At 38.6% G+C, this 16,526-nt stretch overlaps 1 protein-coding gene across 1 annotated transcript in view; it reads right to left on the bottom strand.

Annotated features, from left to right (window-relative positions):
• Nucleotides 1–1,138: 1,138 nt before the first annotated feature.
• The window catches only part of TRAF3 (TNF receptor associated factor 3), a 51,098-nt gene continuing 35,710 nt past the window's right edge, over nt 1,139–16,526 (bottom strand). Inside the window, exons 4-11 of the mRNA XM_075282535.1 lie at nt 16,099–16,203; nt 14,682–14,849; nt 13,134–13,214; nt 11,589–11,663; nt 9,842–9,934; nt 5,856–5,996; nt 2,502–2,670; nt 1,139–1,969 (exon numbers count right to left, since the gene is read on the bottom strand). Of these exons, the coding sequence (XP_075138636.1) occupies nt 1,398–1,969; nt 2,502–2,670; nt 5,856–5,996; nt 9,842–9,934; nt 11,589–11,663; nt 13,134–13,214; nt 14,682–14,849; nt 16,099–16,203 (1,404 nt within the window). The 3' untranslated portion in view covers nt 1,139–1,397. The remainder of the gene's footprint in view (nt 1,970–2,501; nt 2,671–5,855; nt 5,997–9,841; nt 9,935–11,588; nt 11,664–13,133; nt 13,215–14,681; nt 14,850–16,098; nt 16,204–16,526) is intronic.

A 16,526-nucleotide genomic window follows, 5' to 3' on the forward strand; every position in this document is an offset into this window, starting at 1 on the left:
GTGGGGAATCGGGTATCTGCTAGGACAAAGATCCGCAACCTTTGCCACGCCAGCTGCCGTGAAACTACAACTCCCAACAGGCTCCATTCACGAGTTCCATGAGAGTTCCAAGAACAGCAGAGCAAGTATGCATGCTGGGAGTTGTAGTTTTACAACAGCTGGAGTGCCAAAGGTTGCCTACCCCTGTGCTAGAACTAAACTACAAGTCCCAACATTTCAGCTATTCTGGAACCTTTTATTCCATAGATCACAAAGTCATGGACTGGTCATAGCAAAGCTGTAGAAAGTCACAAAGAGCAATTAAGCAAAATTCTACTCTAAACCTGTATAAGCTAAACATCGCTGCAAAATTTGTGTTAAGTCATTTGAATGCATATGGCAGAATCAGAGAAGCCATGAAAGTCATTTATTGAGAACTCCAAAGTTCAACAAATCCCTAGTTTAGGGTGAAAGCCTGAAGCCCGTTTCAGATGCACGGCATCGAAGAAGCATTCAGATATGTAATAATAATAGGTATTTTTGTCATAACCTACGACATGTAGTTGGTTTTACATTTCAAAAGTGAAATAATACAACACTGAATAGCTTAGAAGTGATAACAAAAACATGAGGATTTTCTGTTAAGAACTTTAAGCGTATTCACCAGCAAAATAAAATGGAGAAAAAAAAAAAGTTTTGTGAGGACTACAATATAACAATGGTAGTTTATGAACGTCAATGGCATTAGGAGAGAGTTGCTGAATTTAGCGCCTGTGATATTAAATGGGAAATTAAAAATAATATTTATGATAAGGCAACTGTCCTTGGAAGCAATTACTTATGACCCAAATTCTTCCTACAGGACTGTCACTCCCTCCATTAACCCATCTGAAGCCGGTATCAACAGAGCATTATTGCTGATAGCGGACATGTCTAGCACCCAATGGGTTAAGAGGAAGAACTCGGGTTTAAAAAATCTATTTAATTTTTATAATATAATGCTTACTTAAAATTTTTTTTAAAAAAAATTGGATCGTTAGAGAAAGTACCCTCCTAATCTTTTTTTTTTCCACTTTGCACCCCTCAAGTAAATCTGTCCTTTTTACACCTTCATTCCTAAATGCCTGACCACAACCCCCACAAAAAAAAATTACAACTGCAACTTTCACAATGATCACACTACTCTTAAAGTTTGTAAGATATCCAACATTCTCATTAGCACAACATATAGATTTCAATCTTATGCACGGAAAGCTGTCACACCGCGCATTGGACCCTTCATCCGCGTTCCTTCAGCCTTCTGTTTGAGCACCAATGGGTCCTCATCTAAACCTTTAGGCCTCCCTCCTTCAAGACTGACGTACAAAACACCCCGAAGCTGGTCTGTCTTCTACCTGATAACACCAGGCTACCTATCATCAAGGGTCTGGCAGGTCCGAGGTATCCACTATGACTTTAATAAAAATAGTATCATCTTTAATGTACGTCCCATTCTCTAAAACAGTTTGAGCAACAAATACGGGGCACCCCGAGGCTATGTTCATTTCCCCAGTTGGTTTTTTGAAGCTGCTGCTTGCTGGGTCTGGCTTAAATGCATCTCCTAAATGCCGTCTTGGTGCCCCCTGGTCCATGAGCATGAGGCTGACTTTTTGTTTGAAGGGCCACGGTAACAGAGCATCGTACTCTCCTCTCATAATCACGAAGAATAATGACAAATGAGTGTTCTTCCCCAAGCCATCCCCATTGAGATAAACTCTTGCGCACATCTTATATCCAAAGTATCCAGTGTAAAAGGGCTGACTGTACAAAGATAATGTTTTCCCCATTACAGCCTCCTGCTTCCGTCTCTTGTAATCCCGGATTTTCCAGATTAGGACCCCATTATAACTTGCCGTCTCCAGTACTTGGAATCTGAGGTCCATATCAGCAAGACGTATGTCATGAACACTCAACATCTGATCGTGTCTGTTAATTTGAGTCTCCAAGACACCTTAGGGAGGGTAGAAAAAAACAAAACAAATGTAACTTTTTTGGACAGTGTCAAATATGGCCCCAATGTAGGAGTCACCCACTAAAATATTGTGTACAGTATTTCCTCGCTAAACAAATCTGGCAGAATAAGTCCCTGAAGTCACCTTCCTGGTTGAAGTCTAAATATACTTTATAGTTCTATATACACATTATCCTTGTGGACAGGAGAAGATAGAAAAGAACCCCTAAAGCAGCAATAAGAGCTGTCGCCTAGCTTCTTAAAAGCTATGCATAGCCTATATACCGTAATACATGTTCTGTCAGTCTTATTATTATATTCATGAATATAATGATCATCAGGATCAACAATGGGACAGATCCCTCTCAACAATGGTATCTTTCCCCACTGATGACAGTAATATGGACATATCTCTAGCAATGGAACCAGGGGTATCAATCTATCAGATATTTAACAAAAGATTCCTATTAAAGTGCAATATAAATTTCCTGTCACTCTCTTAGTCACATTTATAGATGGTTACAGTGCTCACCAGGGTTCCAAGCAACTGCAGTTTTACTGACGGTTTCTAACTGGGCCACACGAGTTTTTAATGTGTCAATGCTGCTTTTCACACTATCATCATCATCTCCCGTCTGCCTCATACTCCGAATTTCCTTGTCCAAGTCTTTCAGTTTTTCTGCTTGGCCTTCAATCACCCTCTGAACATGAAAGAAAAGCATAATCACAAGGTTATCACAAACACAATCATAAGGAAAAAAGGTAAATTCACAGAAACAGACATTTCTATGATAAATAACCTTCACTGCTCTAATGGTTGTTGCTGGAAACAGTCAGCAGGCTTGTCAACACCACAGCCAAGCTCATATAATGAATAGGGAGAGTAAATTTTACAAATAGTGCCTAATGTAAAAAAGACGCTTGTACGAGCACTTAACTAGCAGGGGATGATGGGAAATTCTAGCTCTAAGTCTACAGAATTCTTAAAACAGGTCTATAGTAGAATACAGTAGGTTACGTCAAGATCAGTACAGGATAAGTGATGCAATGTATGTATATAGTGAGTCTAACGGCAGAATAGTGAGTGCAGCTCCGAGTAAAGTAGAAGATGTACAGTATATAAAAAGCACATTCCCAGCTTGTATTTAACTAGTCATTTCTCAGCTTCTGTTACCGGTAGAGCTGCAATGTGACAGCTTACAAATGAAAGAACTTCTCTAGGTTGCAGAAAACCGGAGATAAAGTTATTTGAAGTAACATCCCTTTTGGCATTTTCTATATTTGTTTATACTGGCAACAGAGGATGAATAGGGGACAAAACTTTACATTAATTGGTTAATAAAGTATATTACAGAAATGTTCAGCAAATCCCACCCTACACAGTAACAAAAGTTACACTTCAAAGACCAAGCACAACATGGGCTGCTGCAGTCACTGTGCTTGTGACCCAAGACATCCTTACATCCAAACTACATTGGGTATTTCCTGCAGACTGGCAAATGTAAGAAAACCACAGCTAAGCAGTGCCAGCTACAACAAAGGACTGCAAAACACCTGTATAAAGAATACTAAAACCTTGGTGGACCTATAAGGAATCTTGGCAAAGGTTTGGAGACGTTTCGGGAAAAGATTTACAGGAGTGTACTTCATTTCTTTTCCATTTCTTGGTTTTTGAATTCTTAGCGATCAGACAGCTATAGCAGATGTTAAGGCGGGAAACCCTAAAGAAAGTACTGGGTATACTGCCAAGTTCCTGTTCTGAGCCTGTAATATGGTCATTTGGGTCTTAGCCTGGTACCAGAGTACTGAAACAACATCCACTTGGTCACTAATGCCCAATAGTATCTACAACTGTCAACAGAATGTTCTGAGAGCCTTTCCCAAGTTAATAGAATTGTATAAGGGAATTTCTATTTTCTTTGGATATATTACATTGCTGGTTTATTATTTATGAATAGTAATACATATAAATGATCACAGCGGAGGAAGAAGGTACCATCATGATGTAGATGTGTAGGAACTGCTCATCTATACATCCCATAATGTAATGTGTGTGCAAACTCTGAAGATGTGATATAAAGTAGCGATCATGGGGCAATGAGCGCATCTGGTCACTCATATCACTGCAGAATGTAGCAATCCCCTGTGTAATGTAGTTAATAACTGCTAACTAAAGACTGCATCAAACTACCCAGCAATTTCAGATAAGGTGGACTGCAGGTGAAGTGTCCCTTTAGGGTGACACAAAGACCACTTGGAATTATCCACCTAAAAAAAAAGCATCTTAAAGACTCCAGGGTCTGTATGAAGAAATGCAAATCTTTTCAAAGAAATTGCCCGCTTGGGACGATTGTGAAACTGATGTGTCAGAATGAGAAAGGTTTGAGCTGTGTCGGTTCCTTGTTCTCTCTAATACCTCAGTGCTACAGGGACTATTGTAGGCCAAGAAACTCCAGTGAGATAAAACAAAGTAAAATTTCAGCTTTAACGCTGAAATGTAAGAGTGGTTGGGTTTCGTTTGTTAAATTTATAAATCTTGCATGAATGAGACCAATGAGGTCTTGGATTATTAGAAATCAACAATCTACACTGGTATTGTTTTTACTAGATTATCAGAGATTGGGGATGGTTGGATCCAAATTATTATACTGTATTTCCCAGTTGGTTCTATCAGCGGGGCTTATATTTATTTCAGGCAAATGTATCAGTTTTATCACTGCAATTTAAAGGTCATGTCCCTTGCCCTTAAAATGGATATCCCATGCCAAAAGCATTTATCAGCTATTAACAGGATGAAAAATGTAATCATAGGAGCCCCAATGCTAGGACCTGTATGGCTACTAGAACATGTGTCCTGTGCACCCATTTCAGTGGAGTTGGTGGTGGTTGGTGCTCTTTCTATAGAACGGACAGAGCCAAGTATGGCGCTTGGCTATTTCTGTCAGTCTCAGAGATTGAATGGCAGTATGCATGCTGGACCATCACGCCATTCAATCTCTTGTAAGATCTTGTACGAATCACAGTACTGAAAGGGGCTCTAATACCTTTAATTCACTCATTTAAATTCTCCAAATAAGAGAGTAAAAATATCTTAAAATGTCTTAACATTTTATAATTTTGTATCAGACTTGACTTCACTCCAGCCCATTTATCTAAATTGAGATTGCCCTTAAATATTGGTATTTTTAGCCTAACGGTTCTCACAATGTGTAATGAATGGGCCAGTGTTAGGTTGAGCCAGTGGGGAACTTTTCTGAACGACAGAACTGAAACAAAATTCTAGAAGTGACTGGTCTGAGAAATATTTCATTGCTGCTACTTTTTTCAGGAAGAAATAATTATAAAGCGGCTTACTGACCTCAATGTCATCATCCCTACAGCATAAGATTCTGGGCCAGCCAGAAAGTCCCTGAGGGTAAGAAATTCCTAGAGGAAGCACTAATTCTGTGGCCAAGTCTTAAGATAGCTTAGGACCCACTATAGGAGGTGACAAACTGGGCATTAGACCAGAATTCTCAGTTCCTAGGATCCTCCACCATGGCATAAAAACTCAGAAAACAAACACAAACCGCCCCATATATTATAGAGATTGTTTAGCAGTATGTGTTTACATAATTTTGGAAATGGAGTATTACTTACAGACCTCAAATTATATTGGCACTATACAGTGATTATCTTGCCATTATCTTGTAATATGGCAGGACTAGAAAGGCTCAAATGATGAGAAAAAGGTCTCAAGATTACATGCAGATGAGGTCACAACTGCTTGTTGGCTAGTGTGCCATCTTTTACAAAGCTAGCCCTTATATTATTATACATGGTGCGCATAAACAATCTAAAAATGTCGTCAAAATGGAGGTTTAAGGATTTTGTAAAATTTCTTTACCTGTAACTGGTGAATTTTTGCTTCATTATTTCTTAACAGCTCTTTATGTCTTTCTATCTCTACTTCAAAGTTACACATCTGGTTGTGTAATATCTGGATGCTTTTATTCTTTTCCGAGGTTTCATTTTGTAATTTTGATACCTAAAGTAAAAAAGTAAATTTTATTCGTCGTATTTAGAACACCATCAACAAGCTACAAGCAGATTCTGTGTGAAGTTACTGGGTGATGGAATTAAATATTTAATATTTTGGTAGAGTACCACAGGGTAAAAAAAAATGCCAAAATTATCTCTCTATTTTTCCCCCCAAATACCAAGATGATAAAAAGCCAACTTAAACCAACAAATGTAAACATTCAAACCATGTTTATTTTCTCTATATCCACAAGAAAAGCAATCATGAGTATGACACTTAGTATAAAAGGAATATATAACACATCCAGTCTCGGTCAATAAACTTGTCATAATTTTATTTATTACATCATACACATATATAAAAGATGGACATTGGAAGGGGAATCTACAAATAGAAACTGACTGGGTAAAAATGAAGTGCAGCAGATGGTATGTGGTCCCTTTAAGTATTTACATACAATGGAATACACATGGATTAAGCTAATGCCAGAAAGGACCTCAGCATTGGAGTCCTTTATACACCATATGTGGACATTATATACACATAGCAGTAGTATCAATAGCCGCTGAGGTATATATCATGATTGGCCACTAAGTTATACACATTGCCACAACAGCTCAAAGAAAATGCTAGAAGTTTAAAGTTACCATGTGGTCCAATGTATGTCTCCTATCCATTAAAGTAATAGCATTGATACACACACATTGGTGACTATAACAACATAGGTTCACATATATCCTATACCACTATATACAGGTTTAATAGCACTGTGGCTTACCCATGTTGACAATATAGGAGGTATACAAGTTGGGACAGGCACTCACTCCCCAATACCTGACGCGCGTTTCGGCTTTGCAGCCTTCGTCAGGAGATGCCAATCATGATATATACCTCAGTGGCTATTGATACTACTGCTATGTGTATATAATGCCCACACACGGTGTATAAAGGACTCCAATGCTGAGGTCCCTTTCTGGCATTAGCTTAATCCATGTGCATTCCATTGTAAGTAAATACTTAAAGGGACCACATACCATCTGTTGCACTTCATTTTTACCCAGTCAGTTTGTATTTGTAGATTCCCCTTCCAATGTCCATCTTTTATATATGTGTAGGATGTAATAAATAAAATTATGACAAGTTTATTGACCGAGACTGGATGTGTTATATATTCCTTTTATACTAAGTGTCATACTCACGATTGCTTTTCTTGTGGATATTTGATGTGTATGGTGAGGACACAGATTTCTTTAGGGCTTGGTATAGTCTAAAAGGAACCCATGCATTTACGCATATACTTTAGGTTGGTTATTTTTGGTTGGTTGTCTATCTTTTATTTTTTCTATAGTAAAATGTAAAAAAAACAAAAGACACATAGATTTTCAACTGCTGTTTCATCACTTGTCAATTAACTTTTTTTTTTTTTTTTTTTAATAAAAGAAGGAAAAGAGACTAGATGGAAATCAATTTCTTAAGTCTTTGAAACCCAGAACTATTGCCATTTCAATTTCTGTTAAAAAACCCCAAACAAACGGTTCTTTAGGTTATGTTTACGCTTTCAGGATCTCCTGAATTTCAAAAATTTAGGTATAGATTCAGCTACAGGTTAACTCCACCGAATGACAATGAGGTTAATATGTGTGCGGATGTGCAAAGAGCATCAGACTCCGATTTCTGCAGTGGAATCTCTTGTAAAATACAAGATGGATTTAATCTTTCTGTGACATTGCTACTTAAGGCTGAGGTAACGCTACAAAAAAAAGTTACATTTTCTGTTGCAGAGTTTGTTTTATTTATTTGAGCCAAAACTAAAAAGTGGCTTTAAAATGAATGGTAGATATAAAGGATGCTGTTACATCTCTCCCTTCTGCTAAATCATCCTGCTTTATGCTTAAAAAATACAGCAAAATCTGCAATAAAAAAAACATAGATTTTGTGCAATGTGTGGTCTCAGCCCATAGTGGTTCAAAACCTATATCTTTAGTCATAAAAGAAAATTAACTTAGTAATATAAGCTCTACTTCAGTTTTGCATGGCTCTATGAGTACAGACATAGCGAAAACACTGAAGGGTTTTATTCTGTTTAATGAGGACCTTTCATGTCCTCAGGCACATGTGCTGGAAAGCCGACAGTGCGCTGAATTCAGCATACTGTCAGCTTTCCCAATATGTGCCCCCGGGCTAGAGTTATCGGTGCCGTTACTAATATCTCCCCACTGTCAGAAGGGCGTTCCTGACAGTCTAGCTGGGCTGTGAGGAATGCTCCCCCCGACAGTACTGTCCATAGCCCTGAACTGTCAGAAGGGCGTTCCTGATAGTCTAGCTGGGCTGTGAGGAATGCTCCCCCCGATAGTACTGTCCATAGCTCTGAACTGTCAGAGGGGGCGTTCCTTTCATCCAGGAATGATGCTGAGCTGTGAGGAACATTCCCCAGTACAAGTCTATGGATAAGTACAGTCAGGGGGGCGTTCTTCACAGCTTAGCGTCATCGCTGGGCAAAACGAACACCCCCTTTGACAGTACAGGGCTATGAACGAGTACTGTCGGGGGGGGGGGGGGGGGGGGGGTCCTTCTGACTGTAGATTCAATGCCTAATGGACCAGGTTTTGACATTCTATCTTCCCTTTTTCCCCTAAAACATATATATCCTTAACCTCCCGCCTGCTTGGCTTGGTAATAAAAAAAAACAAAAACCCCTCTTCAGTTACTTTTATACATCCTGACCTCTAGATGAGATAGATGCCTTATTGCTAAACACTGGAGACAACACTCTTCCCCATCTTTTGAGGAACTAAATATCAGAATTATGGACGTTAGGACTCTAGAACATTTGACTACTCTCCTGAAAAATTAGGAGGAGAGATCTTGGGCTATTAGGGGACTTCCTGAGTACTTCATGGTTTATAGGGCTTTGACAACATATTTAAAGGTTGATAATTCAGTACTGACTAATTCCCTCTCTTTTGTCTCATACATTGTGTTAATTTTGTCTTCCATTGTGATTTCTATTAAGAGTCTGCCATTTTGCTTTGCGTTTCAGTCCTTCATCTGCATAGTTTTTCTTTTTGTGTGCCGTTACTATTATTATTTATTATGCTTACTCATATAGCGCCATCATATTCCACAGCGCTTTACAGATATTGTCAGTCACTGTACCATATAGGGCTCACAATCTACAGTCCCTATCAGTACGTCTTTGGTGAGTGGGAGGAAACCCACGCAAACACGGGGAGAACATACAAACTCCTTGCAGATGTTGCCCTTGGCAGGATTTGAACCTAGGACTCAGCGCTGCAAGGCTGCAGTGCTAACCACTGAGCCACCGTGCTGCCCTACACGTAAGTAATTTTATTTTGTTAAAGCGTTAATAAAAATTACAATTAAATTTTTTTTTATTTTTTTCATTACATCTCTTTATATGAAATAATAATTATAAAAAACAAACACCCCCCCACACACACACAATCTAAAAGTAAAATCTAATCTAATTTAAAATTCTCTATGCATTATAGAAAAGACAAGTTCCTTGATTGTTGTCTTATACAAACAGAGAACAGGGTTGTGGTCAGACCGGCAAATCCTGGGATTTCCAGTGATTCACAGCTATCAAGTAAAAGGAAGCAAACCCCATAATGACAAAAAAGAAATAGAAATAACCCTCAGAATCATAGTTGTTTTTCTATTCATTTAACCTGTGAGAAAAACATTAGGCAGCATTCATGAGGCTCCTTTGTTATACTATTTGACATTTTTTGGGGGGTTATCTGTTTTTAGATGCATTTATACAGACTATAACGCTGTAACTTTTCTTTACTGCGAAAAAGAAAAAAAAATTGAAAAAGAATAATTACCTTGGTTTCCAGAAAACTGCTCCATTCTTTCATTAAATTGACATGCTGAACGGCAGAACTGGCTTCATGTGCTTTCATTTGCTGGTTTGTTCCCTGAAAGCAGAAAATAGTAAAATAAACAAAAAGAAACTATTTATACAGAAATGCTCCTTTTACACTAAAGTGACAATATGCTCTACGCAAAGTTGATCTTCAAATGATAGAAGAAAAATATGACATTTCTCAGTTGTTCCCACTCATATCCCTGTTCAGGTTCAGCATTTTAGCGGTTATATACCATATATACTCGAGTATAAGCCGAGTTTTTCAGCACAGATTTTGTGCTGAAAAAGCCCCCCTCGGCTTCTACTCAAGTCTATGACCAGCTGCAATAGTAATGTATAGAATCTCCCATAAAATAGTGGAGAAAAAAAGAAGCTTTAAAAAAATAATAAAATAAATAAAAGTTCTAAATCCCTCCTTTCCCTAAAATACATATAAAAGTAGAAAATTACTGTGAAACACAAACACACTAGGTATCCCTGTGTCTGAAAGTGCCCGGTCTACTGAATATAGGAGCTGCAGTGCTCCTGTTCTGTCAGGAAGGGGTTAATAGGAGCTCTGCAGATACCCTATATTCGGCCAGGCTGAATTCCAAGTGTGTGTGTGTGTGGGGGGGACACAGTCCTCAAGCTCAGGGAAGGGGCAGACAGACAACCAAAACACCCCCTCCCCTACTGCATCTACTGCACCCAAAAACTCTGACCATTTTAATTTTGGAAATTTTCCAGTAGCTGCTGCATTTTCCCCCTAGGCTTATATTCGAGTCAATAAGTTTTCCCAGTTTTTTGTGGTAAAATTAGGGGCCTCGGCTTATATTCGGGTCGGCTTATACTCAAGTATATACGGTACTTAAAACCAGGAGGCAGTATCATGGTTCTTATACTTTTGTACCTAGTAGCATTATTATAGTAGTGATATTCTTGTGCATAGGGCAGAATTATAGTAGTTATTATCCTTGTACATACAGTAGTGGTGGTATTGAAGTTATATTCTTGTATACAGAAGGAATTATAATAATAATATTATTATTATTATTATATATTCTAAATATTGTTGCGCATACTTTTGGTGGTAATATTATATTAGTTATATTCTTGTACATAGGAAGAGGTATAGTAGTTAACCTCCTGTACATTTCATTCACTCAAAAATTTGGGGTAAACAATTATTGCTTTATAACAGTAAAGAAAAAAATCACTAAAATCTGTACTTCTCTATATATGTCGCACACAATCCTGGAGTTGTTTCACAGTGAGAGAGATAAAGTTAGGGATCAGAGTTTCCTCTACTCACTTTGTGCAATGTATGGAAACTAATTCATCCCACCAGCTCAAAGAGAAATGCACACTACAAAGTAGGAAACTGCTAAATAATACAAAACTACGGTAGTCCTATAATGGCCCAAAATGGTGTTACTCTTCATCTACACACAAAGCAGCTCAACTGGAAAAGTCACCTGAAACTGCAGTTACTCTTTAAGCCTCTATGTGCTCACTCATATGACTACAGTTCTGCATATGAAGGGGGTATCATACACAAGTCAACTAAAAATCTGTATTTGTTTCACAGTAACAAGTCATTTGAGGTTCAAGATGACCAGTAGCCTCAGCAGTAGACTACTTGTATTTAGAGAACATTGTCTATGTTTTATACAAGTAATAGATAAGAAATTGTTGAAATACAAAAGAAATACAGGTATACTGACCTTAAAATTGCAGCCATAGCGTTTAAAACTGCAGGTACTGGGGGCATTCACACATTCTAATAAATGAGAATTCAGCTGTAGAAGGAAGAAATTAGAGAATCATTTAGTATAAAAAAGGCCAGTACAGAAGTGCAAAAACACACAGAAATAATTCTACTTCCAGAAAAGGTTTTTATTTGGTAATTGGGTAATGAAAGCAAGATCTTTCTGCTCAATTCAATGAAACATTTGCCCCCTGCAGAATGAAACAACTAAAATGGTCAAGATCTTTCAGTATTAGGCTACATTCACAAGGTAGTACCAGAGTACACCCGAAGGTAATCCGTTTTCACAGATCCATCATAAATCTGAGTCTTTGAGGGATCCGTGTGGTTGGGCCACAAAATAGCTTGTTCTAGTTGTTCTTGGATCATGCACATGTACAACAGTCATGTAAATAGATCTATTAAACTCTATGGGGCTGTGTGCTGGACATTAACACAACAGCTAGCACACTGACAAAAAATCCTGTTGTGTGAAGGACGTATGTGGTTGTAGCTTCAGCCAATAGCTGCAGAGCAGAAGTGACACCAGAGAAGGTGTCATTGTGGCAACTTCTCTCATACAGTCCAGTACTGAGCAGCAATTGCTGATATTTTCTGTGGTGTTATAGCACAGCTTAAAAACCTGTATTCAGGAGATCAAGATGAGATTATATATGAGGTATATATAACCAATCACATTTTGTCATCTTGCTGGTAGTTTAGAAAATATAATACGATTATCCAGCTCAGCCACATTCTCTTAAAGAGCGTTCATTCTTGACAATGAGGTGTATCACTTAAACAGGGCTGAGCTGCAATATCATTTAGTGCCAATAGACAAGATTACCACTAATTGGGGGGGGGGGGGGGGGGGCAGACACTTTTTCTAATTTTAGAAAAAAAAAACCTTTAAATGTCTGTAAGCTGTCAGAATATACCCTGCTAACTCCAGTTCCTAGAACCCTACGCCCAGTTGTCCTTTTTGGGAGGACAAGAGTGCAAGAACATGGAACGGGGTTTATCAGAAGTCACCCCTCCCCAACTCCATCTTCACTCACAAGGTCCAGCAAATTTCAGTCAAAGAATGAAGTTATGGTGAACTTAGGGCAAGTTCACTTGACTGAAATTGGAGCTTGTTTTGAGGCAGATTTTGCCTGAAATTCCGCTCCAAGTTCCAGACAAAATTTGCTAATTTTTAATGGGAGGCAGTACCGGAAGCTTCTTTTTTCCGGATACTGAAAAAAAAAAAAAAGTGTCCTACTTGATCATGCCACGGATTCTGTGGCAGATAAAGCTGTAGAGCTCACTCTGCTTATTGAACCCATTGTGTCTAGGGTTCAGTGAGTAAAACCAAATGGGAGATAAATTTGAGGTGGCAGAGAGACTCAAATTCTCCCTTCACTTTCTGCCATGAAGACAGTCAGCAATTGATTTCAGTCTTTTACATATTGCCAATGTGTACTCAGGTACAAGGTATAAATGATGGAAGACATGCACTCACTATCAGAAACAATGCACCTACCTCACTTCTTAATAAACTTTTTACACTACATTTATGAGGACAGGACACAACAACCGATGGGCAATCCATGTCTTCATGTTTCTACAAAAGACAAAAAAAAAATACATTATTATCAGACTGCATAAGAAGGGTTAAAACACTATTCTCAGGTCATTACTATAGGGGTTACAATGGTGACACTAACTAAAAAAAATAAATGGTTCTCGCCTCTTTCTGATACTGCGGTTCAGATATTTCCTGGGTCTCCACTGGTACTTTTTGGTATCTGATACATAAAGGAAATGCTTGGAGATGTTCTCTAATCATTGCCTAGGCAGGCATCTCAGGGCATTTCCCATATGACAAGAGACACAACATAGTAAAGGCCAACAGGCTGAACTATAGCGACTGGTGAATATAATTTTTCTTTGTTAGACCTAATAAGTATATTTTTATGGGGCCACGCGGTGGCTCAGTGGTTAGTACTGCAGCCTTGCAGCGCTGGAGTCCTGGTGTTCAAATCCCACCAAGGGCAAAAAACCATCTGCAAGGAGTTTGTATGTTCTCCCCGTGTTTGCATGGATTTCCATCCCATATTCCAAAGACATACTGATAGGGAAAAAAATGTACACTGTGAGCTCTATGTGGGGCTCACAATCTACATTTAAAAAAAAAAAAAAAAAAATTATATTTTTTTATTACTGGCAATACCTTTAAGATGTAATAGATCTCCAAAAATGCATTCTTTCTACTGCATCCTACTCCATTCAAAGAATACAGTCTGCAGAAAAGGCATGCATGCAACTCAGACAAGAAATGTATCTAACATCTATGCAATAACCCTTTACAGCTGCAATTTTGATGCCTTTTATAGCATCTTTTTAATACCTTCCTTAAGTAAACTATTGAGCCTACCTTCACTAAAGCAACTGTTCCATACCTCTGCAAAGGCTGCTTTCTCCTCTTCTAACAGTCTCCTATATTATGCCGAATGTGGTACACCACATTGCCCACCGACCACTATTTAAAATTCAGCTCTCCACGATTTTTATAGCACCACATAGAAGCTCAATGTTACACAAATTTGTTTTTGGTTCCTCCCAGTATAGAGGACCTTTCACATCCTCATAGATGTGTGATATTATATACCACTAGAAAGGGCACTGTATTCGGCACACTGTCCGCTTTCCAGTAGGAGCCCCAATGCTGGAGATATCAGTACCATTAGTTTTGGCACCAATATCTCCCCATTATCGGAAAGGCAGGCCTTACAGCTCAATGTCATCACTGGGTTGTGAGGAACGCCCCACCTGACAGTAATTTATTACAGCCTTTTACTGATAGAGGGGGCGCTCTTTACTGCGCAGTGATAACACTAAGATGTAAAGCCCGCCTTTCTGGCAGTGGAAAGATATTGGTCCTAAAACTAAAAAATGCTGATACTCCAAATCCGGGATGCATACTGGGAAAGGCTTTGTAGGGGTATACAATACCGCACATCTATGAGGACGTGAAAGGTCGTCCAGATGCACAAGGAAGCATTAACCTTGTGTTGCCTTAAGACTTTACCTGCATTTCTACCAGCGGTACTTGGTTTTTGCAGTACTGACACGGAGTTTCTCTGTACTTGCATGTCTTTTCTATGTGGTCACTGAGATCCTTACGAATAACTTTTTCTTTGCAGTCCGCACGAGGACATGAAAGTTCTTCAAACTGACAATCGCTTTTTAAGTGTATCTAAAGAAAAGACAAAGCCCCACAAATAACATTAGAAACCTGTCCCAATTACGTAGGCGTCCTGTAGCACAGAGTTTACCTACTGTCTAAATATTTACTGAATGCTACAAACTACAGTAAGGTATTTCTCTCACTGTGAACATACTGTGCCAACTCCTGAGAATAAAGACAGAATGTAAACTATGCCAGCAGCTTATAGCGTGATTCATGACTTCATACAGAATTGGTGTGTAAATACCTGTATTATGCCAAAAAATCTTTCTAAAAGGGCAGATAGTTTTACAAAGCTGGTCCTTCCATTCACACCATCTTTCCTAAATAGTTATAGAAAAAGACCAACCTGTGACTCACAAACTTTTGCAGAACTACGAATTTCTATATGCGTTGGCAGCTATTTGGCATTACCATGCTTCACCTGTGTTGTGTTAAACACTTGCTTAGACTTTCACTCCCCAAAGAAATTTAACATCTAGAAGCTATATTAGGATTACAATGGGGGTTCACAGTCAACTCACTATAATTTAGGATTACCTATATGTGGCACAGTCCTGTCGCTACACATAAAGGGGAATGGAAGTGTCAGACTAAGACAAGGATGGAGATGTACAGGACATGGCTCTTGGTGATCCCCAGTAAAACTGCTAATCAATATATGTGCAACTAAGTACGCTGCAGATAGAGCTGCTATTTCATCACGTTACATTAATAATTCCTCTGTAATCCCAGCTATATGGAACTGACTCATTGTCACATCTGTAAAAGTAGAGGCCACAATTCTTAGTAATGTAACTGATCTGATTCTACGGATAGACTGATAACATTTCTGAAAGGTTTAGGGTGTCGCCATCGCTTAGTGTTTCATTGATGTACATTTTCCTTTCTTCCCTTGGTTTTAAGTGGACAGAGGATTTTAGTTTACAGGGTTTACTGATATTGTCATGCTGTTTAGGGGGGTTGGGCTGACCTAATATCACATTGTGAGAGTAAAGATACGGTTTACATGAAACATTTTGTCTGTTCGGTAAAAAAACCCCAGCAATTTGCAAATTGCAGTTTGAAAGAAAGAAGGAGAGAAAAACGAAGGAAGCAAAGGGGAGGGAGGAGAAGGAAACTAATTCCCTTAGAGGATTACCCTTCAGAAGTAAGACATTGAGTTGGTCACAAAAATGACATTGGGTGCACTTTGAACTGAAGCAACCGTAATTACAAGGCAGCAATATTTACCACAGAGCGTCCATTTCCAGCTTACCAATAAAGTGCCTAGTGTTATTTGCTCTTTGCAGCCTCGACTCTCATTCCTGCAGTACATCTGAAGTGCAAGCACCTCTCTCCGACAACAGTTATCCTTAAACACCTGAAAATCAAGAGATTATTTTACTGCGAGTACAATTCATTTTCTTTCAGGAAACGTAAGTATAATCCGGAACAGTCATGCTTATCACCTTGGCACTAATATGCTTATCACCATAGGATGCCAACTTGAGCATTTCCTTCAGCCCACCTGGAAATAATTCACTTCTAAAAATGAAGATTAATTTTAGGAACCATGAACTGGATATTGAGCACTGGAACTGGAAGTGAAACTTTTTTTTTTTTCTGTACTATCAGACCAGGGTAAAATAGATCACAATTAGAAATATAACAATGTGTCAAACTCCATAGAAGGACTAGTCTTGG

This window comes from Leptodactylus fuscus, chromosome 7 (genome assembly GCF_031893055.1).
Source record: "Leptodactylus fuscus isolate aLepFus1 chromosome 7, aLepFus1.hap2, whole genome shotgun sequence".
NCBI classification, from domain to species: domain Eukaryota; kingdom Metazoa; phylum Chordata; class Amphibia; order Anura; family Leptodactylidae; genus Leptodactylus; species Leptodactylus fuscus.